The sequence below is a fragment of the Hyperolius riggenbachi genome, chromosome 6, assembly GCF_040937935.1.
Source record: "Hyperolius riggenbachi isolate aHypRig1 chromosome 6, aHypRig1.pri, whole genome shotgun sequence".
In the NCBI taxonomy this organism is placed as follows: Eukaryota; Metazoa; Chordata; class Amphibia; order Anura; family Hyperoliidae; genus Hyperolius; species Hyperolius riggenbachi.
The window spans coordinates 196,738,851-196,762,689 of NC_090651.1; the positions used below are offsets into that span (position 1 = coordinate 196,738,851).

A 23,839-nucleotide genomic window follows, 5' to 3' on the forward strand; every position below is an offset into this window, starting at 1 on the left:
TATCATTCCTCTATTGTGTTTGAAGCAGACAGAAATAAGAAAAGATACAAGGCAGTGAGGCAGTGACTGCAAGCCAGATAACTAGAGATTAAGGTGTTGGGGGGGGGGGGTGCTGGGGCGCCTCTTAGTCTAATAGCAATCAGTGTGTGACGGATGGGGTGGGAGGGATGGAGGGGCTCACTCTGATGTCTCAACATTGGGTACTGGAGGACTCTGTCCTGGCTCTGCTTGATAGGGAAAGTCTGGGGTTCTTAGAAAATTATATTAAGCAGCTTTCATTTCTGAATTTGATGGGCCAATCTGGCCAGGGTGAGTTGGTAGCTAATTGAAATCTTCATTTACTTGTATATGTTCATATGGAACATAGGAGAGATTGCTGTCCAGTTGTTTGGCAATCTTCTTTAAAAAATCTCTTTCCCAGAATGAAAGAACTATATATATATATATATATATATATATATATATATATATATATATATATTGTAGTTATATAGCACCAACATATTGCGCAACGCTGTGTATATATGTTAACTAAAAGTCAAAGAGTGCTTTCACTCTAGGCATAGTCATATCACACACTTCATCAAAAAAGAGCAAAGCAAACCAAACGCCAAATCTTTAAAGCCTTGTACACAAAAACAAGGCATGTAGCCTTATCCCAGATGCGTCTCTAGCCTGTAGTCTAGCAAAATATTCGGTTGCTGTGTGGGGGTGGCACGGGAGTGGCATCACGAGGTGTGCAGGGTGAGGACAATGTTTTCGACCTAATTGATTTGCCAGGCTGTTCGCCGACTGAGGCATTGTAGAGCATCAATGGCCGCTATACACATGCTAGATTTTAGATAGAAGTGGTTGTTATGGGCCACCTAAGAAGAGATTCATCCAGGGTTTGTATGAGGCTATAATAAAACAAGTTCCCCAAATATCTTCTCTAATAATCTGGACCCATTTGCACCTAATTTTAAGCATCTAAGGCAGTAAAAATGTATGGGAATTTTTTTTTTCAAATGCAAAACTTGCATTCACATTTATTTTTAAAATAATGCAATTTAAATCTGAAATTATAATGAATTACAAAATATAAATGGCATAAAGCATTTGTTTTCTTATATCTCCTTTATCTAACAATCTTGTTTAAAGTAATATAAACATGTGTATGATGAAATTATGTCAAATATTTCCATGGGACGTACTACCTATCCATCCATCTTTGCCCATTTCAGTTATGGTGGATTGGGGCAATACATCAGGGTTAAAAAGGATTCCAGAATTTGGCCCTGGTCATTCTCACTGACCTCAAGGTTGGCCCTTTCCCCACACATGCATATCAAACATGCATCCTGCAGAATACTTCTATGCGGAGTGATATAGTAGATTTACTTTTTTCCCCATTTCAAAACACCCTCACACACAGCTGCACTGCCATATCTCTCAATTCAGGTTCACTGTGGCCATGTAACATGACCAAAGTGATGCTGAAAAAAAAGAAGAAATGTGGTCCGTAAAATTTTAGAGAGGGGTTCAACAGGACCATTGTAAGATTCTGCAGGGCTGGAGAGCAGAGCACAAGTGACCCTGCAAACCGCCCTGTGATTCATTATAAAAGCTCTCACCACAGATGTAATCCTCCTACCACATTTGCATGACAACTGTATCACTAGAGACTAGAGGGGTATGGGACAGTAACTCTGGCTTCAGACCAGGTTTGTATGCTTAAAGAGTAACTGTCAGGCTGCAGAAGCTAATTTAAACCTCTATTCTCCTGTGTTAAACAGTTTAGAAGGAAGCTCAAAAGCCATTAGTGAAGATAAACATTTCAGTTACCTTTGATGTGTGCTTATCTTAAAGTCTGTTATAGACCCATAAAGACGCAAGCCGCAGCTAAACTGCAAAGCATTCTGGGGCCCTCCCCTCGGCTGCTAATGAGACGGTACAGGAGCTTCTAATCAGTCCAGCACGAAGCACTGATAAATCTCGGGCAGACTACACTGCAGGAGTCAGCTATTGTTCCTAGCCACATGGCTCATTAATATTCACTGCACACCGTGTTGTTCAAGAACGAGCTTATCTGTGATCAGAAGCAGGCAGGACATGACGACACATTTGGCTTCACAAACATGGAGCCTGCCATGAGCTGTCAGGAGCATCTATCTCTGCATATACTATATACAAAATCTGTGAAATCCAAACGTGGACAGTGAAATGCATATGTAATGTAAGTACAGCCAATCTTTAGCTACTGATATATGTGTTTATTTTCTCTGAGACCCTATACCTAACAGCTCCTCTTTAAAGAGAACCAGAGATGAAGCACCCTCATGTATTTTATTACATTTGTCAGTGGGAACATGACAGTGAACACCTACCCTGCTTTTAGTTTCATTCTTATCTGCATAATTAGTCTATTAGCAGCTGTGATAAGAATCCCTGACTGGCTCAGTCTAGGTTTGACCTGGAATCATTATAGCTGAGTCACTCTTCTGTGGAGTCTTTTCAAGCCCAAGCCTGCCACCTCCTGGCTCAGATTTCCTGCTTTGCATACTGAGAGCTGTGATGACATGGGAGGGGCTGCTCCTGCTGAGAGAGAATCTCTGAAACAGACAAGTGTGGCTGCCTGCAATATGATCTGTGTGCTCTGTGGATAATGATGATGACTGCAGTTTCATTCCTATGAGAGACACTTCCTACAGGCAGCTGCACATCATACCAAAATGAAAGCACACAGATGAAAGGCTGCAGCAGCCTTTCTCATATAGCCTAGATAGCAGCCTAGTCTCATATAGCCTAGACAGCACATGCAGAACAACTCATAACCCGGAACCAGAAGGGATATGAGCCGGCGGCCATATTGGATTTTTCCTGGAGCAATAATGGATAAAAAACACTAAAAAAAGGCACACCAGAGCGGCGAAATTATCAGGTAGAGCATTTATTCTTTACAAGCTATCGACTGATATGTTTATTTTGTGTGAAACATTAATCTCTGGTTCCCTTTAAAGAACTGTAACCAAGGATTGAACTTCATCCCCATCAGTAGCTGATACCCCCTTTGCCATGAGAAATCTTTACCTTTTAAATAGATCATCAGGAGGGTCTATATGGCTAATATTGTGGTGAAACCCCTCCCACAATGTGATGTCAGCACCTAGGCCCTGACAGATTGTTGTCTGTGTGCATTGTGGGAAATAACAGGTGTTTTCAACTGCCAACCAGTATGTTGTGCATATGTATATCTATAAAAAGACAACCTTTTAGCCTATAGCATTGCTAGGGGGTGTGGTTATGAATAATGGCAGTTGGTGCTATCGGATATTTTTTATGTCTGCTAGTAGTAAAGATGATTACAGGCTGATTGTGGATCAAACAATATGAACACATTGCATGGCAAATACCAATACTTTCTCTTCTATTTTTTAACTTCTCACTTTACAATAATGTATTGATTTATTTTTCCCCCTTTTCGCTACAGTGCCTCTTTAAGGACAACAGAAGAAAAAGGAATATGGAGGGTGCAGTATTTATTTCCTTTTAAGCAATACTAGTTTCCTGGCAGCCCTGTTGATCCTCTGCCTTTAATACTTTTATCAATAGACTCTAAACAAGCATGCAACAGATCAAACGTTTCTGACATTAATATCAGATCTGACAAGATTAGTTGTATGCATGTTTCTGGTTTTGTTCAGACACTATTGCAACCAAATAATGGCAACTGGTATTGTTTAAAAGGAAATAAATACGGCAGCCTCCATATCCCTCTCACTACAGTTGTTTTTTTACTTATGTTCTTGAGCATTCTCTACCATTGGAGAACTAACTCAAGCTCTAATCAGTTGTTTAACACTCTGCAGTATGGAGACAAAATGTACACTATTTATGAACATGAAAATATACCTCCTTGCTTTGGCTCCCTCCGATAGTGGCTTGATTTGGATTTCTTCTTGGCTTTTGATTTTTGTACTGGCGGAGTGCTGGGGAGGTCTGCTGTGAGGGGCATAATTTACAGAAAATTAGAATGATGACTCTACTAGGCAGATAATCTCACAAAACACCCTTTTCATGAGCAATACACTCTCTGCCTGATTTACAAAAACAAGTGCAAAGAAAACCAGAGCAATGGCCAAGAGCAACCAGCCATGTTTCAGCTTTAAAATTAGAGCAGATTCTGACTGGTTACACTTGGGTTCTGCTCCAGTTTTCATTGTACTTATTTCTATGCATATTTCCATTATACTAGGCATACTGTACACATACTGACCCTTTGGGAAGGAATCCTTCCAGTTGAGCGGATTCTTTCCCTAAGCATCTGTTACTGGTTTGGCTAAACCTTAATCCTGCTCCTGGATGGCACAGCAGAGTGGTGAGCAGTGCTTCTCTTTTACATATGATGACTACAAACATACTGACCACTTTGATCAAGTCTGCTGGAATCTATTGTATCCCGTCATATCCAGTCAATTCACGTTCTATTGATTTCGTACAGTTTATCAATGGACAGTGTGACTGGACAGGTTAGGAAATCTCTGTGCATGTGAGTGAGGAAGGGAAGGTGGCCAGGGATTGATGGCAGCATTGCATAGCACTGCATCGTGTGGTACAACACATACGGTTTTGTTCAAAACCAATGTGAGGTAGATTTCTGCTGCAATCTTTTAAGACTGAATTTGCAGTGTGGTGTAGGAATCATTCACTATCCAATTAATTTTAAGTTAGGGACCAAACAGCTTGGCATATCAGGCCGCAATTGACCCATGTATGCCGAGAGTTACTGTTTAGCAGATTCAGATTTCATCTCTCTCTGTGCCACCTGCGGATGGAAGGTGATATCTGGTTACATTGTGTTGCACCTCTTATTATCAATAAAATTTGCCACTGAAGGAATTTAAATGTGAGTATCAATGTGCCCTTGTTATGCTATCTCTGTTTCAAAGCTGAATTTAAAGTCCATTTACAGTACAGATTTAATGTCTAAAAAGTATACAGAGCACTCAGAAATTGCAGTCTTTGAGAAATTTGGTTTCTGTTACAAATCCAGTTAGACATATGTGTTTAACCTTTAGACGACCGCGTCATGCCGATGGGCTCTGCTCCGTCATCAGTCTCCCATCGGCGATCGCCATCTATTTACTGTGTAAAGCGCTGCAATCTACGACAACGCTGTACTGGGGACAGCCGTGTGACATGGCTATCCCCTCTGAGGCAGAGAAGTGATCCGCTGTCATAGGCTGAAGTCTATGACAGCCGATCGCACTGATTGGCTGGCGGGGGGAGGGAAAGATAGAAAAAAATATTTATAAAAAAAATAAAATAAAAATAAACATCCTGGGAGCGATCACAGCCCACCAACAGAAAACTCTGTTAGTGGGCAAAAAACAACGAGGGGGGGGGGGGGTTGTGGGTACTTACTCGCTTGCTAAGTTGTGCAGCCCTGCAGCAAGGCCTTAAAGCTGCATTGGCCTAATTGGTAAAAAAATTAAAAATGGCCTGGTTACTAGGGGGGTTTAAGCCCTTGGTCCTTAAGTGGTTAAGTAACCTGAAGCAACTTATCAGAATGAAAGAGTTTGGTGAGTTGACTACATACTTCATATCTGAACATTTTTGGTACAGGAAATAGCTGTTTATGGGACTCTTGACCAAGTCAAAGATCTAGCTCATTAGGGAGATAATAATAACAGATTTGTTTTAAAGTATATCTAAACTGACAAGTATCATTACTCCAAGCAGCATTGCAACGCATTTCACAGGTAATTTACCCACTTCCTTAGGCAGTATACAGGAGTATATCGAGTCTTCAGCTACCTCCCATTTTAAAACTGATTTCAGTGTATTTTAGCCCTCCTGGCTAGTCTCCTACCCTTGGCGAAGCAGTGTACCCCTATCTTCCTAACTACAGAGAGTGACTTCTTAAAGTGGATCTCAACTCAGAACATCCTCTCATCTTTAAAAGATAAGCAACAGCATAATAATCTTTAAAAGGAAAACATTTCTTTATTACAGCTGATTGAAACCCTGCAATAAATCTGTAGTAAGTCTACTTCCTGTTTTTATGAAAGCAGACGACAGGTTAACATCCTGAGTTTAAAAATTAGCAGCTCTGTCTATTTCTGAGTTGACAATGCGGAGAGATCAAATTTTTATCAGATTTTTCCATGTTTTCCTTCTGTCCTGTGCAAGAATTCAGGTTGACTTTAACCTGAGTGGGGTCGGGTCTAATGTCTCCATCTGCCTTTTCAGTGGTTGCCTTAGTGGTAATCCATCGTTGTGACTACAACAACAACAACAACAACAAATAACATTTGTAGAGCGCTTTTCTCCTATAGGACTCAAAGCGCATAAGAATGGCTCAGACCATTGTGGTGCAGAGGAAGAATTTTATAAGTCCGGAAATGCCAGGCTAAACAGGTGGCTTTTCAGTCTGGATTTGAATAGCTCCAGGGATGGTGCTGTCTTTACTGGGTGTGGCAGGGAGTTCCAAAGAGTAGGGGCAGCATGACAGAAGGCTCTATCTCCAGATTTTTTGAGGTGCACTCTGGGAGTGACCAAGTTTATAGAACTAGCTGATCTGAGGTTGTGAGAGGTGTGGTGCTGCTTCAGCAGGTCCTTCATGTATCCAGGGCCCAGATTGTGCAGGGATTTGAATGTCAGCAGTCCAATCTTGAAGAGTATTCTCCATTCTACTGGTAGCCAGTGCAGTGAGCGAAGGATCGGTGTAATGTGACAGTGGCGAGGCTGGTTTGTTAGCAATCTGGCGGCAGCATTCTGCACTAATTGCAGGCGACGCAGGTCCTTTTTGGGGAGGCCAGCATAAAGGGCATTGCAGTAATCCAGCCGTGATGTGATGAAGGCGTGAACTAGGGTTGGAAGATCCTCTGGGGGAATCAGATGTTTAATCTTTGCAATGTTCTTCAGATGAAAGTAGGAAGATTTAACTACAGATGAAATTTGGTTTCTGAAACTTAAATCCCCATCGATTAGTATGCCAAGGCAATCCGGGCAGCACTTCCGTGTGAGGCAGGGCTATGAGCCGCAGCTCTGCCTCACACGCGTCTGTCAGCCCGGATCGCCGCCTCTCCCCCGCCCCTCTCAGTCTTCCTTCACTGAGAGGGGCGGGGGAGAGGCTGAGATCCGCTGCTGACAGACGCGCGTGAGGCAGGGCTGGCGGACTCAAAGCACCAGAGCTGCAGCCACTAGGACGCACTCTATAGGCAGTAGCAGTGTTAGGGAATAGGTGCTGGCTTACTGAACAGGCAGAGCAGAGATTCGAACCCTGGTCTCCTGCGTCAGAGGCAGAGCCCTTAACCATTACACCATCCAGCCACTAGTTTACAGTGTCGGGAATGCGGCGGTTTAGTTAGGGCTATTATGTTAAACACTTTTATTAAATAAAAAGATGCTATTTTTGACACTTAAAAAACATGGGTACACAAAGTACTAGCCATATTAATACAGGGATGTCGAACTCCAGTCCTTAAAGGGCCAAGGTCCTCACACATTTTTGGCATAGCTCAAATTAATTGATGGGATCAGGGAAGGTGTGATTCATCACATAGAACCCATTTCTCAGTCCATCTTTAACAAGGCAAGAAACAGAACATTTATATCACACTTTTCTCCCGGTGGACTCAAAGTGCCAGAGCTGCAGCCACTAGGGTGTAGGCAATAGCAGTGTTAGGGAGTCTTGCTCAGGGTCTCCTTACTGAATAGCTGCTGGCTTACTGAACAGGAAGAGCTGAGATTCAAACCCTGGTCTCCTGTGTAGAGCCATTAACCAGTACACTATCCAGCCATTGGCATGGATATGGCCCTCGAGGACTGGAGTTGACACCTGTATACAAATAGCTTATCTAAGGTGTTATTTTTACCATTGGGTTGGTAAAAAAACAAAACATTGGTTTTATCTATACAAATAATGCAAACAAACAGCAGTTAAATGAAGCCCCATCTCTCAGAAAAGTAAACAGTAGCATAAACACTTCTGTTTGACTGAGGAAACACTGCTGACACCAAGACATACAGTAAATGTAATGTTCAAATAGCTATTACTTATTTTGTTTTGCAGCTGAGTGAAGTAGATTTTACATCAGAATGAGTTGGCTGCATTTAAGAATTTAGTCTTAGAAATTCAGCCCTTAAACTGAAAATAAAAACATTACTGAATGTAAGTCCAATTTAACCATTCATGCCGCGCGGACGTGAGCCTCACGTCCGCAGTGGCAGCTGCTAGAGCCGCAGGGATGCACTAGTCTTGTCCCTGAAGTTTGGTGTGTGTGTGTGTGTGTGTGTGGGGGGGGGGGGGGGTTGCAGGTGATCGGGCGGGTAGATGCCCACAATCGTGCTGCTGCTGGGTGCAGGGGAGATTGGTTGCAGGGGCCAAAAGTCCCATGTGCCAATCTGTACATTACCGCAGAGAATTAACACTGTTTTTGTTCAAAAACAGTGTTTATTCTTAAATAGAGCTGCCACGCTATCTCCCACCGTGATTTCCACCTCCGATCGTTAAATTTATGATTGGGAACAAAGTTCCCAATTCATTAATCTCCCTGCCGGCACTGTGATCACAGGCTTCCATGTATCCTATGTAGCGTACAAAGTACGCTAATAGGGCTAATACGGCACTGTGATCACAGGCTTCCAATGGAAGCCTGCGTCACTTCCCTAACTACAATGTAACAACACATTGGGCTTGATTCACTAAACCATGATAACTCATATCACGCACGCATTTTCGCGTTTGCACGCGATCGTGAATTTGCACGTGCAATTGCGCATTTTTGCATGCAAACGTGAATTTTCACGCTAAAACGATATTGTTTTCTCATGAAAAATCACGTTTGCGTGCAAAAACATGCAATTGCGCGCAAAAACGTGCAATTGCACGTGTAAATTCGCGATCGCACGCAAAAGCGGAAATGCACGCGAAAACGGACGTGATATGAGTTATCACGGTTTAGTGAATCAAGCCCATTGCATCCTATGTAGCGTACAAAGTACGTTAACAGGATTTTTGCTCAGCGGGGGACATCTTGTGGCCAAATAGTAAAATACACCTACTGAATTTATAGGGAAAAAAATATCTATGTCAAGAGGGCATATAATTATTAAATAATGGGCTAAAAATTAGTAATGAATGTAAAACTGAAAAAATGCACCATTATTTCCAAATAATATATTGTCACAATACATTATACTAGGTATATAATTTTAACGTTGCAATAACCGGGACAAATGGCCAAATAAAATGTATGGATTTTAATTATAGTAGCATGAATTATTTTAAAACTATAATGGCTGAAAACTGAAAAATAATGATTTTTTTTCCCACTTTTTTTTATTATTCCCATTATTATGCATTTAGAATAAAATAATTCTCAGTATAATGTATCACCCAAAGAAATAAATTGGTGGCAGAAAAAAAACAAGGTATAGATAATTTTGTTGTGACAAGTAGTGATAAAGTTATTGGGGAATGAATGGGAGGCTCGCTGAATGTGAAAATTCCTCACGTCCATAAGGTGAAAAATACCCGCGGGCTCAAATGGTTAATACTATAAATACATTTAATTTTCTTATCAGCTTATTTTCAGTTCAAGTTTGGAAAAATAAAATAGGTTACACTTTTCTTTGATCTGACTTTGCATTTATTGGGTCCCAACCTGGTTCAATCTCTTCACTGGTAGTTGGATTCTGGCTGAGGTTCCGCCGATGTCCATGCCGTGGTGTTTCATCACCTTCTGCATCTGGGTAGAGCTTGGGATTGGATTGTGTCAGGGGAGGACTGGGGGCTCTGGGAACTGGTACGGATCCTGATGGCTGTCTCCTAAGCAAGAGTGAAAGAAGATTTTTACACTTCCTGATCAATGGGATTGTCTCACAGTGTACAGGGGATCAGGAGCCAAAGAAATTGTCCTTAGAGAGCTGAGTTTGGTGCTGGCGGTTAAACGCGATCGTGTCCCCTGCACGGGACCAGGCAGCTGATTTCGCTGCAGCACAGCTTTGATCACTTTAGCGCCAGCGCAGCATGCCTTATTCTGGCCCCCGGAGTTTCAGCCAGGTGCCACACAAATTAGTTAAAAAAAATTGGCCGCTGGCAATAGTTGGTGCCAGAATTAAATGTCCTCTCGAGTTGCTACAACTTGGAGGGGGAATTACTATTCAGCGCAGGCTCGGAGTTTGTGCAGAAGAAGATTTTTGGCTTCACCATGCGCCGAAATGGCCGTGCTGATAATGTATGGACTCTTAAGACTACGCTGCATCAGGATAAGGCAGCCACAAGTGTGGCATAGTTTTAACTACGGCAGCAAAGACAAAATGACTGGGTCTCCACCTGGATTTATGCAAAAATGCTGGTTTATTGTACCATAGTAATTAAAAAAACGCACGACGTTTCGGCCAGCGGCCTTTATCAAGTGTTATAGTTTTAACTATGGCCAGGCTTAAACCGGTTAAAATAACACTATAAAGATTGGAATAACTGCATATTGATCACAATCTAGGGACACTTAAGATTCTGACCTGGGATGGGGAAGAAGTTCGAACTGCTGCAGCCTTGGGATGTCCTCAGATTCATACATGTCATCCCGTGGCGAGGGGGTAAGAGTAGCTGTGGACTGTTGACCATAGGACTGAGCTGGAGAAGAGGCTTCTCCACGGGGAGGTGGTGGTGGGCAGTCTTCTGAAATATTCTCCATCAAATATGTCCTCTCTGGTAAAGGGGGGCACCACTCTTCTATTTCAGAACTAAAATAAATAAAACAATATGCTAAAAAAAAAATCCGAGTTATCCAGGTTTCAAAAAGCATAAAATAAATTATCTTAGCGTCTGTTAATAGGATTGTAGAGAGTACAAATATATGGCTTCCCTGTGGCCAATCAAAGAAATCTGGTTATTGTATATTAATGAAATGAACAGCACATTCAAATCCACTGTGTATACATAACGGCTTGTAAAGTGAGAGCCACAGCAAACAAACAAGATGGCTGCCAAGAATTTCCTGGCTAGGGTAGCCCATATAGATGCCAAGCCTGAAAGTGCTTACTTCATGTCCACATCTGAGTCTTCATCTTGGAAATGGTTCATTTCGTTAACAGGAGGTGGTGGAGGCAGAATTTCTGTCCAGTTCAAAGATGGTGTTTGAACTGGCTTTCCCACTGATTTCTGCTTATTTGCTTTTGAGACTACAAAATTAGAAAAATAAATAGGATTGGTTGTTATAGCAATCAGTATAGCTTATGATAAACATTTTGTACTGTGCATTTGATGCAGAGAGAATAATATTGTAAACTTACTAATAAAAGGAGAGTCTCACATGGTTGTTCTGCAGTGTGCTGCTAGATAGTCAAGTTCCTTTCTCCATCTACTGTAACATGCATCTCCTAATATATTATTGAGTTTTTACTTCACAATATATTACTAAGATGTAAGACTGAACCCTGCAGTCTCTCACTGTTTTATCACTGCTGCTCACCAATTGCTATACATCACTGACTACAATACCAGCCTGTCCACACATTTATTGGATTAATATATAAGATGAACAAAGAGATATGCTCAGCTTCAAATATATAAACAGTGTTCTCCCCATGCTCTTTTAGCCGGGTGCTCCACCCGGCTAGTTTTGGTGAGCACCCGGCTGTTATCTGCTCACCTCTTCCTATGCTGTAAGCAGAGTTACGCACAGAAGCACTGGCCCTGCTTTCTCTCATCTCGCCCCACCCGGCTACTTTTTCATGCCATCCGGCTGGAAAAAATGTCTGGTGAGAACACTGATCTATATCCTATCATAAAATCCCTGTGTCGCTGCGTCCAACTGTCCCTGTGTCCGTGGTGGGCGTCCGGGCGGACGAGTGCGCGCGACGGACGGGTATGCGAACATACACACTGACCAGTGGCGGCGGTGTGAAAAGACCTAGAGCCCGTGTTTAAACGGGCTTACGTCAACTAGTGTATATATATATATATATATATATATATATATATACACATATATATATATATATATATATATATATATATATATATATTCCACTAAGTATTGTCCACTGAATATGACTTTGAACAGGCTTTGACCGTCCAATCTTCACCTCCAATGCACCTTAAAAAAAAATATAAAAGAGATCATCGCATAGACTGTACTGTTAACGGGATCTTCCACCATATACTCCCCGTGTAGTATGTTACAAATTCAACGCTTTGCCGTATTCCACCACCACTAGGGACTGCTCTCACCTTCTGATATGGCTGCCCAGACCCACAGACAGTTCACTCAGCATAAATCCTCCAACCACATAGGCTTTACGATCCTTTACTGTGCAATGATCCTCACACACATAAGATAAAACTTAAAAAATGATCATAGCGTAGACTGTTTTTAAACACCTTCTGGGGGGAACACCACTGCCAGGTATACCACTTTGCGTCTTATGGGGGTCATCACAATAGCAATCGTGCACCCAGCACCTATATGGACCGTGCTCACCTAGTATCTCGGCTGCCCCAATCACAGACAGCTTCAACAGCATATGTGCACAATCCTGTCTCTCACAGCGGATCCCCCTTCTGGCCTGGAGGGAAACTTACAATTGACTCCCTTAAATACTCTTTCTCATAATTGGATTCAGGCTTTGAACAGGCTTTGACCGTCCAATCTTCAGCTCCAATGCACCTCAACCGTGCTCACCTAGTATCTCGGCTGCCCCAATCACAGACTGCTTCAACAGCATATGTGCACAATCCTGTCTCTCACAGCGGATCCCCCTTCTGGCCTGGAGGGAAACTTACAATTGACTGAAATACTCTTTCTCATAATTGGATTCACCTGTGTATGTAGGTCAGGGGTCACCGAGCTTCCAAAGCCAATTTGAGTTCCAATAATTAGTTCTAAGGCCCCGTTCACACTGCACGCGTTTCCAGCCGTGTTTTGGAAACGCGTGCAGGAGGCAGACACGCACGACATCAGACAGTGCATAGAGTGCACTGTCTGATGTTCACACTGCATGCATTCCGGACCTGTGCGGTCCGGGTACGCATGCTGCACGCATTTTTTGTAAAAACGCGTGGCTGTCCCATTCACTTTTCAGTGATGGGATCAGCCACGCAACGCACACAAACGCGGATGGCGTGCATTCGCATGCGTTGCGTTCCGCACGCATGGCCATCTGCGTTTGTGATGTGAACAGGGCCGAGGTTTTGGAATCAATAAAATGACAACAGTGCTCAAATTTATGCACCTGCCTAATTTTATTTAAACAATTATTGCGCACTTTCTGTAAAGCCAATAAACTTAATTTCACTTCTCAAATATCACTGTGTATGTCTCCTATATGATATATTTAACTGACATTTTTTTATCAAAACAACCAACGATTTATACAGGAAAATCACGACGATTAACAAGCTTGCTCAAACTTTCGCATCCCACTGTATCTATATTACATTTAGTAATGATCGTAACATTTTGCAATTACGGCTATATAATTAGGATTTGAAAATTCAATTGAATTCACATAATCCATTCATAATTTTGCGTAATTACGCAATATTTTCTGTATCTTTTTGCCCACTTTAGTGGTTAATTGCAAAGCCTTAATACATTCTATTATCACCAAAATTGCTTTGCATGTTCAGGTATGAACATGCAAAGCAATTTTTCCTCACATTAAAGCAGCCCATACACTCAGCCGATTTTCTGGCCGACCGAGCGATCCCGATCGATCGATCGATCAATCGATTGCAAATCGGTTGGTCAATCGACCGATCGACGGCCGATTTCGATCGATTTCGATGGATTTCCATCGAACTTGCAGGGTGGAAAATTTAGGTCGATCTGATGAGATTGCTTATCAGTTTGCATTGGCCTTAATGGAAATCTGATGGCAAAAAAATGCCATCAGATCGAATTTCAATAGATTTCAAAATGAAATCTATTGGAATTCTTTCCTGGTAAAAAATGTTCTAAAAACGCATCAGATAGATCATCAGATGCATTTCTTATCTATCTGCTGCCAATCTGACGAGTGTATGGGCACCTTAACTCCCTAACCGGCTCCTATCATCTCCAACACAAAAACATAGCACGTATCCGACCTTTTTTCTCCCATGACACAACCAAAATGTTAGTACATGCTCTTATTATATCTCGATTGGACTATTGCAATATATTGCTTGGTGGACTTCCAACTAACCGACTAGCACCGCTCAATTCTGTACTGAAATCTGCTGCTCGACTCATTCATCTCTCCTCTCGCTCTTCCTCTGCTGCTCCTCTCTGTCAAGCTCTTCACTGGCTACCAATTAACGAGAGGATTCGGTTCAAACTCTTAACCCTAACCTACAAAGCTCTCCACAATCTCTCTCCCCTGTACATCTCCTCACTAGTCTCCAGATACCGACCCAACCGCAATCTCAGATCTGCACACAAGCTTCTTTTATCCTCTACTACAATTACCTCCTCACATTCACTCCTCACATTCATGGCACATCCGCCACTCTACCTTTCAAATCTTTAAACGCGCCCTCAAAACCCACCTTTTCCGACAAGCATATTCTCTAGCTTAGGCCATGCACCCACTAAATAACCTAATTACACACTGCCTGTACATATACTGTATACTTCCCCCACCTCTTGTTTCCACCCCATTCCTTTAGATTGTAAGCTCGCAAGGGCAGGACTCTCACCCTTTTGTGTCATGGACTGTTATTAATGTAATTGCTTGCACTCTGTTAGACATTTAGACAAGACAAGACAAGACAAGACAAATAACATTTATATTGCGCTTTTCTCCTTGCGGACTCAAAGCGCCAATTTATACATTTTAGTCATCATGTTAAATTTGCTATTGTAATCAGCAGTTCTGTATTTTGTATCAGCGTTCATATTTGATGTATATCATTGTCTGTATCATTATGTATCCCTTGTTTGTTTTGTTACATTGTACAGCGCCACAGAATATGTTGGCGCTTTATAAATAATAATAATAATGATGAATAAGGAAAAAATAATTTATCAAAAAGACCTTGAAGTTATTGAAAAAATCAATTTTTAAAATTCAAAGGAAAAATGTTTTTTAAGCTTGGCAAAAATGACCTTTGGTGACTTTAAAAACCATTTTTCCCTTGACATTTTTTAGATTTTACAAAAATTCTAAGTCATTTTAGAAAACTCTTTTTTTCATTATGGGGGCTTTGCTATTACCACTAAAACTGACACAAAATGACATGAACATTTTGCAAAATTACACGTAATTGCAAAATGACGATTCCCGATTATGGTTACAAACTAAATCAATTCGGATTTTTCTAGAAATTTGGATTTCCGTTTTTACACCGTAATTGTGAATTATGATGCAAAAATACAATTGTGAAGTTTGTGCTCCTCACTAATCACATTTCCTGCCAGAGAGCATATTTTGAATTTCTACTTTGCCTAGCAGCAAATTCTAATACCTTGCTATGAGCCTCCTGGTTAGTATTACAATTGGCATGGAGGGCTGCAAGCAAGATATTTGAAAAATAGAGTGAAAGACAACTAGAAGAATAGAAGTAGTAAAGATCAAAAAACAAGAAAGACATTTACAGAAGAGAATGACAGAAGAAGATAGAAGTATACCGAAGAAGATGAGTCAAATAAGATGCTAATAATTCAGCCTGGAACTTGAACAATCTAAACTGGCAGGAAGAGCATCTTCACACCTTCCCTCTGGATAAATAAGGACAGCTGGAAGGGGAGGGGGGACATGGCAGCTCCTATAGCTATTCAAAATCAGGAGAAACTGCAGGAGAAAAAATGGTGCTTTAGTTTCCTTTCAGTCCTTTGCAAGAGCTGCAGTTCGGTGTGTACTTTCACCCAGAAGTGAGGCATACTGTAATTTTAAAGCATGCCTCTTTGTAAGGTCGCACCATAGCAGTACCATCTTTCTGTACAGTTGCTGTGTAATTGATCTGCAACAAACTGTGTCTAGTATGAAAGGGGCCTTATAAATTGCCTACCAATGTGAATCTGATTTGAGAAGGATCTATTCCTTACACACGCTACACATTAGTTTTCAATACATTTAAGCATGAAATCTATTGAAAATCTATTGAACAGCTCGATGCAGTGCAATGCTATGAGCTATCGATCTGCTGCCAATCCTGCCCCAACCATTGGAAATTTTCTCTCTGGTCAGATCAATTTAATCTGACATGTTTGGGTCAGGGTGGTTGAATCTGCTGGGAATCAAGCTTGAAAATCCATAAATGTATCTTTAAAGAGAAACTCCGACCAAGAATTGAACTTTATCCCATTTAGGAGCTGATACCCCCTTTTACATGACAAATCTATTGCATTTCACAAACAGACCATCAGGGGGCGCTGTATGACTGATTTTGTGATGAAACCCCTCCCACAAGAGGCTCTGGTACCGCGGTACTCTGGGCAAACTGCCACAATGTAACAATGTTCACAGACAGGAAATGGCTGTTTACAGCTGTCTGTAACAGCCAAAACAGCTAAGAGCAGCTTACATAACCTGCCCACAGTAAAAATGTCACCATGTGATAAATGTCAGAATGTAAATCTGGGAGAGGAAAGATTTTACAATGAGCAAGCACTGACTAAATCATTTATACATAATTATTGTAAAAATGAAGCACTTTTTTATTACATTATTTTCACTGGAGTTCCTCTTTAAGGTAGCCATACACTGTATAATTTTTTTTACCTTTAAGACAGCTATACACTGTACAAGTTATTTTCCCAACTAGACATTTGATCAGACATAACTTCTAATTGATCATTAATTGAAGTGAATTTAAACAGTTGTGATCAATATTAAAATCTATAAATAGATCAAAAGTTTGATCCACAATGTTAGTTGTTAATCGGTCATAAAATAATTAATCATAATAATGATCGAAAACAAAATGATGATTGAATAGTGTATGGCCAGCTTTACTCTCCTAAAATACTCCATATGGCTGCTTCTAATATCTGAAGCAACATACACATTTTCAGTACAGTATTTGTTAAAGATAAACTCCGACCAAGAATTGAACTTTATCCCAATCAGTAGCTGATACCCCCTTTTACATGAGAAATGTATTCCTTTTCACAAACAGACCATCAGGGGGCGCTGTATAGCTGATATTGTGGTGAAACCCCTCCCACAAGAAACAGGAAAAGTACGTACTCTAGGCAGTTTCCTGTCTGTGAACCTTGCTGCATTGTGGGAAATGGCTGTTTACAGCTGTTTCCAACTGCCAAAAAAGCATGCAGCAGCTACATCACCTGCCAACAGTAAAAATGTCACCATGTAATAAATGTCAGAATGTAAATCAGGGTTTTCAAAGATTTTACAATGGGCAAACACTGACTAAATCATTTATACATAATTATTGTAAAAATGAAGCACTTTTTATATTACATTATTTTCACTGGAGTTCCTCTTTAACAGGAAATCTAGTAACATTCTGAGAACGATGGTTATGCAAACACACTGCCCCACAGCATGTTCTGTTCTATGGAGAGGGGGGTGGGAGAGATAAGTAAGAGGTGTCCAGCTGTAGGAACTACACTATACAGTATAAAAAACAGAAGTTGGTTATAACTGATCCAAAACAATGAATCACTTAGCTAAAGGCATCAGGGGACACCTGTACTCACATTAGATTTCCAAACAATCTTTCCGGGTGACAATCAGTTTACAAAAATCTAGTGTGTGTACTTAGCTCTCTCTTACTTAACTCTGCTCTCCTGACATTATCTGTACTGTTGGGGTACTCTGCACCTTCCACTCTCTAAAGGTGGCCACAGATCTATTGATTTGGCAGCTAATTCATCATCTGATTCCATAATTATTATTGAATTTGATGAAAATCAGTGCAACCAAAAGCATTATGAACAATGATTTGACCAATTTTGGACTGAAATTGGTGGAATATATCGATCGGACAAGCTGCAAGATGTCGGCCAGACATGCGCAATCAGGTAAAGCATGCGATAAACAACAAATGCAACGGAAACCCCAGGCTGCTGTTCCCTCTAGTGTCATGTAACCCCCTCCCGATGCCCCTACATTAATGCTTTATCCCTGCCCCACGTGGTTGCCAGGATCCTAATGAGAGGTAAAGTATTAATGCAGGGGCACTGCGGGGAGAGGAGGGTTATATGTATACTAGGGAGGACAGCGACCAGAGACAGTGAGGCAACGTCACGAGGCCAATTTTCCAAAAGATTTAATTCTGAAATCAGTCGGGAATCGGCCTGCGGTTTATGGAGGCCAACCGATCTCTTTCCGATCAGATTTGATCAGAGAGATCAGAGAGATCTGTCTTTTGGTTGATTGGTCGCCAAAATTGGTAGATGTATGGGAACCTTAAAGAGAACCCGAGGTGGGATTTAATTATGCTAGTGGGGCACAGAGGCTGGTTGTGCACACTAACACCAGCCTCTGTTGCCCCATGGTGTGCCTCCAGGACCCCCCTGCGCGCCGCTATACCCCCCGCAGTGCTAGCGACACACAGCGTGTCGCCAGCACAATGTTTACCTCTGCCTGTCTGTTAGCGCCGCTCCCCCGCCTCCTCCGTATCGGCGCTACTCGCCCACGTCCCTTCCCTCCCGCTGATTGGAGGGAAGTTCTCTTTAACCTCCTTAGCGGTAATCCAGAGTCAGGCTTGGGACGGAAATCTGCAGCTCAGAGCGGTAATTCCGAGACTGAGTGAGTTATATGCAGGAGCTGCTGCAGATCTCTCTGTGGTTGGTTTTTTTTTTTCTTGTTTTTAGGGTCTAAAAGCTTGTGAAAAAAATTGCATGGCTTTTAGACCATAAATCTGGAAATAATAATAACGTCAGGGAGGTTAACTCTCTTCTCTTGATATGCTGCTTGAGAACTGCTCTTCCACCGTGCAACTCTCCACTTCAGATATACACTATGATGCTTAAGATTTTTGCACCTTAAAACTCTCACCATCTTCAGTTCTAGTGATCTGACAAAGAAAGCATGTCCCTTAGCTGTCCCACTGTCTCTAGAGGTGAACCATATAAATATAAAGGCAAATATGCTGGTACGTACCGTTCTCTGGCTTGTTACGATCAGGCTGTGCATATAAGATTCCAGAGGTGCCAGCCAGAACATTCCATGCATTGTCTTCTGATTCAGGTGAATGCAGGTTCTGTCCACCATAAGGCACCACAGGTGTGGTGGCATAAGGGGTGGTATGCTGAGAGAATGCACCATTGAACGTCCTCATGTCATCACTGGTGGCATCAATGGTGCTGTAGATAGGCCCATCTGAGGCACCTGTGCCAAACTTCTCAGTCTGAGCAATGTAGTTAGAAATCCCAGCATCTGTCAAAATCAAGCACTGGTTAACACCAATGCACTAGCTCAAAAAAGAAAGACTGTTTTAGAAAATTGTTACTGAATGACTAGATGTTGTTAGTAGACTATTTAGCAAAACTCTGCATTAGCAGACTGGTGCAACTGGTTATGGCAGAGTACAGAGACGCCAATCAGAATAAAATACACTAAAATTTTATAAAATGGGGGGCCTTGGATGATTCACCATCCCAATAAAGGACACTAATATTAATAATCAATAATAATTTGATAATTTATTAATTTTACTCCAACAATCTTTGCAACACGTTTCACGGGTCTATCGCCCGCTTCCTCAGGCAGTATAAAGCAGGAGTAACAGTAAAAAAAACATATTATATATATATATATATATATATATATATATATATATATATATATATATATATATATATACACATATATGCACACACACATGCACATGTCATATGTCACATATATAGTGCACAAATTAGATGTTAATATCATTGGGTTCATAAAGTACAGGAAATAATTTATACACATGTACCTATATACAAAATAAGCCCCTCCAGACGAGAAGGCTATATATGCCTATATCCAATGCACACATATGATCATACATGCATACATGCCTACATTCTACACGAAGTACAATTCAGATATATTACAAATATATCTTGGATTTTAAGATTTTTTGGATTTGAAACGTAGGGGATTTGTAATATATCTGAATTGTACTTTGTGTAGAATGTAGGCATGTATGATCATATGTGTGCATTGGATATAGGCATATATAGCCTTCTCGTCTGGATGGGCTTATTTTGTATATAGGTACATGTGTCTAAATTATATCCTGTACTTTATGGACCCAATGATATTAACATCTAATTTGTGCACTATATATGTGACATGTGCATGTGTGTGTGCATATATATGTGTGTATATATATATATATATATATATATATATATATGTTTTTTTACAGTTGCTCCTGTTTTATACTGCCTGAGGAAGCGAGCGATAGACCCGTGAAACGCGTTGCAAAGATTGTTGGAGTAAAATTAATAAATTATCAAATTATTATTGATTATTAATATTAATGTCCTTTATTGGGGTGGTGAATCATCCAAGGACCCCCATTTTATGGAATTTTAGTGTATTTTATTCTGATTGACGCCTCTGTAATCTTGCACAGACTTTTTGATGCTTGACTTTTTAGCCTGAGAGGGGACAGGCCTAATTTCCCCGCAAGCGCTACAAGTGGTTGCCTATGTTCGACAACCCATTTTTGTGAGTATTATTCTTCTATTCAAGCTTGAAAATTATCAAACCGAATTACAATAACGCACTATCGGGGCTCTCGATTTTTCTTTTGTGGTTATGGCAGATTTCCTGCATAATGTATCCCCCCCTCCCCCCCCCCTACATTGAGCAGGTAAACACAGCAAGGCTGGGTAAGTAAGTAGCAGTATCTCACCTCTCCCCTGTGCCAGAGTTAACAACTCTCCTGTTTACTATACTCCAAGCGGTCCCTTCCAGACACACTTACCATGTACCGGGTCTGATGAAAATCTTACCCACTACCCAGTATGTTTCCACTGTTGAAGGAACCTATGTTGCCTTGCCTTTAATCTGGCCCTCATCACAGCACTATTAAAAAATTGTGTGGTTAGTGGAAGGGACGCCTTGGAAGCAGTACACCAGGTATGTATGCCTGCACACTTTGCCGGTGCTCAGTCTCGACCGGATTGCCCAAGCGGTCGCTGGTTCACCATAAACAAACAAAAAAGAGACGGCACACATTTGGCTGCAAAAACTGTTGCTGTGTATTATGGAGCAAAGCACCGCATTACATGTTACGGACTTCCGTCCTTCCTCAGATGCATGCGGTATATATATACAGTGGTGTGAAAAACTATTTGCCCCCTTCCTGATTTCTTATTCTTTTGCATGTTTGTCACACTTAAATGTTTCTGCTCATCAAACACAGTTAACTATTAGTCAAAGATAACATAATTGAACACACAATGCAGTTTTAAATGATGGTTTTTATTATTTAGTGAGAAAAAAAACTCCAAATCTACATGGCCCTGTGTGAAAAAGTGATTGCCCCCCCCCCTTGTTAAAAAATAACTTAACTGTGGTTTATCACACCTGAGTTCAATTTCTGTAGTCACCCCCAGGCCTGATTACTGCCACACCTGTTTCAATCAAGAAATCACTTAAATAGAAGCTATCTGACACAGAGAAGTAGACCAAAAGCACCTCAAAAGCAAGACATCATGCCAAGATCCAAAGAAATTCAGGAACAAATGAGAACAAAAGTACTGTAATTGAGATCTATCCGTCTGGTAAAGGTTATAAAGCCATTTCTAAAGCTTTGGGACTCCAGCGAACCACAGTGAGAGCCATTATCCACAAATGGAAAAAACATAGAACAGTGATGAACCTTCCCAGGAGTGGCCGGCCGACCAAAATTACCCCAAGAGCACAGAGAAAACTCATCCGAGAGGCCACAAAAGACCCCAGGACAACATCTAAAGAACTGCAGGCCTCACTTGCTTCAATTGAGGTCAGTGTTCACGACTCCACCATAAGAAAGAGACTTGGGAAAAACGGCCTGCATGGCAGATATCCAAGGCGCAAACCACTTTTAAGCAAAAAGAACATTAAGGCTCGTCTCAATTTTGTAAAAAACATCTCAATGATTGCCAAGACTTTTGGGAAAATACCTTGCAGACCGACGAGACAAAAGTTGAACTTTTTGGAAGGCGCGTGTCCCGTTACATCTGGCGTAGAAGTAACACAGCATTTCAGCAAAAGAACATCATACCAACAGTAAAATATGGTGGTGGTAGTGTGATGGTCTGGGGTTGTTTTGCTGCTTCAGGACCTGGAAGGCTTGCTGTGATAGATGGAACCATGAATTCTACTGTCTACCAAAAAATCCTGAAGGAGAATGTCCGGCCATCTGTTCGTCAACTCAAGCTGAAGCGGGCTTGGGTGCTGCAGCAGGACAATGACCCAAAACACACCAGCAAATCCACCTCTGAATGGCTGAAGAAAAACAAAATGAAGACTTTGGAGTGGTCTAGTCAAAGTCCTGACCTGAATCCTATTGAGATGATGTTGTGGCATGACCTTAAAAAGGTGTTTCATGCTAGAAAACCCTCAAATAAAGCTGAATTACAACAATTCTGCAAAGATGAGTGGACCAAAATTCCCCCAGAGCGCTGTAAAAGACTCGTTGCAAGTTATCGCAAAAGCTTGATTGCAGTTATTGCTGCTAAGGGTGGCCCAACCAGTTATTAGGTTCAGGGGGCAATTTCTTTTTCACACAGGGCCATGTAGGTTTTGAGTTTTTTCTCACTAAATGATAAAAACCATCATTTAAAACTGCATTTTGTGTTCAATTATGTTATCTTTGACTAATAGTTAACGGTTTTTGATGAGCAGAAACATTTAAGTGTGACAAACATGCAAAAGAATAAGAAATCAGGAAGGGGGCAAATAGTTTTTCACACCACTGTATATATATACCGCATGCATCTGAGGAAGGACGGAAGTCCGTAACATGTAATGCGGTGCTTTGCTCCATAATACACAGCAACAGTTTTTGCAGCCAAATGTGTGCCGTCTCTTTTTTGTTTGTTTATGGTGAACCAGCGACCGCTTGGGCAATCCGGTCGAGACTGAGCACCGGCAAAGTGTGCAGGCATACATACCTGGTGTACTGCTTCCAAGGCGTCCCTTCCACTAACCACACAATTTTTTAATAGTGCTGTGATGCAAATAGTTTTTCACACCACTGTGTGTGTATATATATATATATATATATATATATATATATATATATATATATAAAGACACACACACACCGTTTTTTTTCTTAGTTTACATAACATCTACATTTCTGCTTGGTTGTGCATAGTATCTCTGTTTTGTTTTATTGTTTTATTTTAGCAGTCAGGGATGTATTTGTACTGTGACACTTCGTTTGAGACTTATATGGTTATACTTTATGCATCTTTGTATAAGTTGGCTGGCAGCCTTCTTTACATTCATTGTACCAGGATCATTCTGCACCCCTTGTGCTTATTTGCAATACCTATTATTCACAGAACCTGTTAATAGTTGTTTACAGCCTTGACCCTCACTGCCTCCTGGTTTCAGAATGTTAACTTGTTTTAACTTTGTTCCTGCACGTGATTAATAAAGATATTTTTACTTGCAACTGGTATTCTTGTTTACACATAATCTTGTTCTTTTTTATTCTTGGTTTAATTAAGAAAATATGCATTTTGCCAATTAATTATTTGTATGTGTGACTAATCTCACAGGGGCATGGCTAGTGGTGTGCCAGGGAACTGTCTCAAAAAATTGTAAAGTTTAAAATAAATTTGTACAAGTACATTTCTCACAGAGTAAAATGCACTATCCAAACTTTTTGAAATTAGAAAGCGAGGGAGCGTTTCCACTGCACAAGCACGCTGGACGATTAAACAGAGAGCTCTGAGTCGAATCTCAG

At 41.0% G+C, this 23,839-nt stretch overlaps 1 protein-coding gene across 3 annotated transcripts in view; it reads right to left on the bottom strand.

Moving 5' to 3' along the window:
- The window catches only part of ROBO3 (roundabout guidance receptor 3), a 661,476-nt gene that overhangs the window by 40,135 nt on the left and 597,502 nt on the right, over nucleotides 1–23,839 (bottom strand). For all 3 annotated transcript variants that reach the window (XM_068240266.1, XM_068240267.1, XM_068240268.1), the window contains exons 21-25: nucleotides 19,045–19,320; nucleotides 11,034–11,172; nucleotides 10,510–10,734; nucleotides 9,651–9,814; nucleotides 3,892–3,981 (exon numbers count right to left, since the gene is read on the bottom strand). In XM_068240266.1, coding sequence (XP_068096367.1) covers nucleotides 3,892–3,981; nucleotides 9,651–9,814; nucleotides 10,510–10,734; nucleotides 11,034–11,172; nucleotides 19,045–19,320 — 894 coding nt within the window. The remainder of the gene's footprint in view (nucleotides 1–3,891; nucleotides 3,982–9,650; nucleotides 9,815–10,509; nucleotides 10,735–11,033; nucleotides 11,173–19,044; nucleotides 19,321–23,839) is intronic.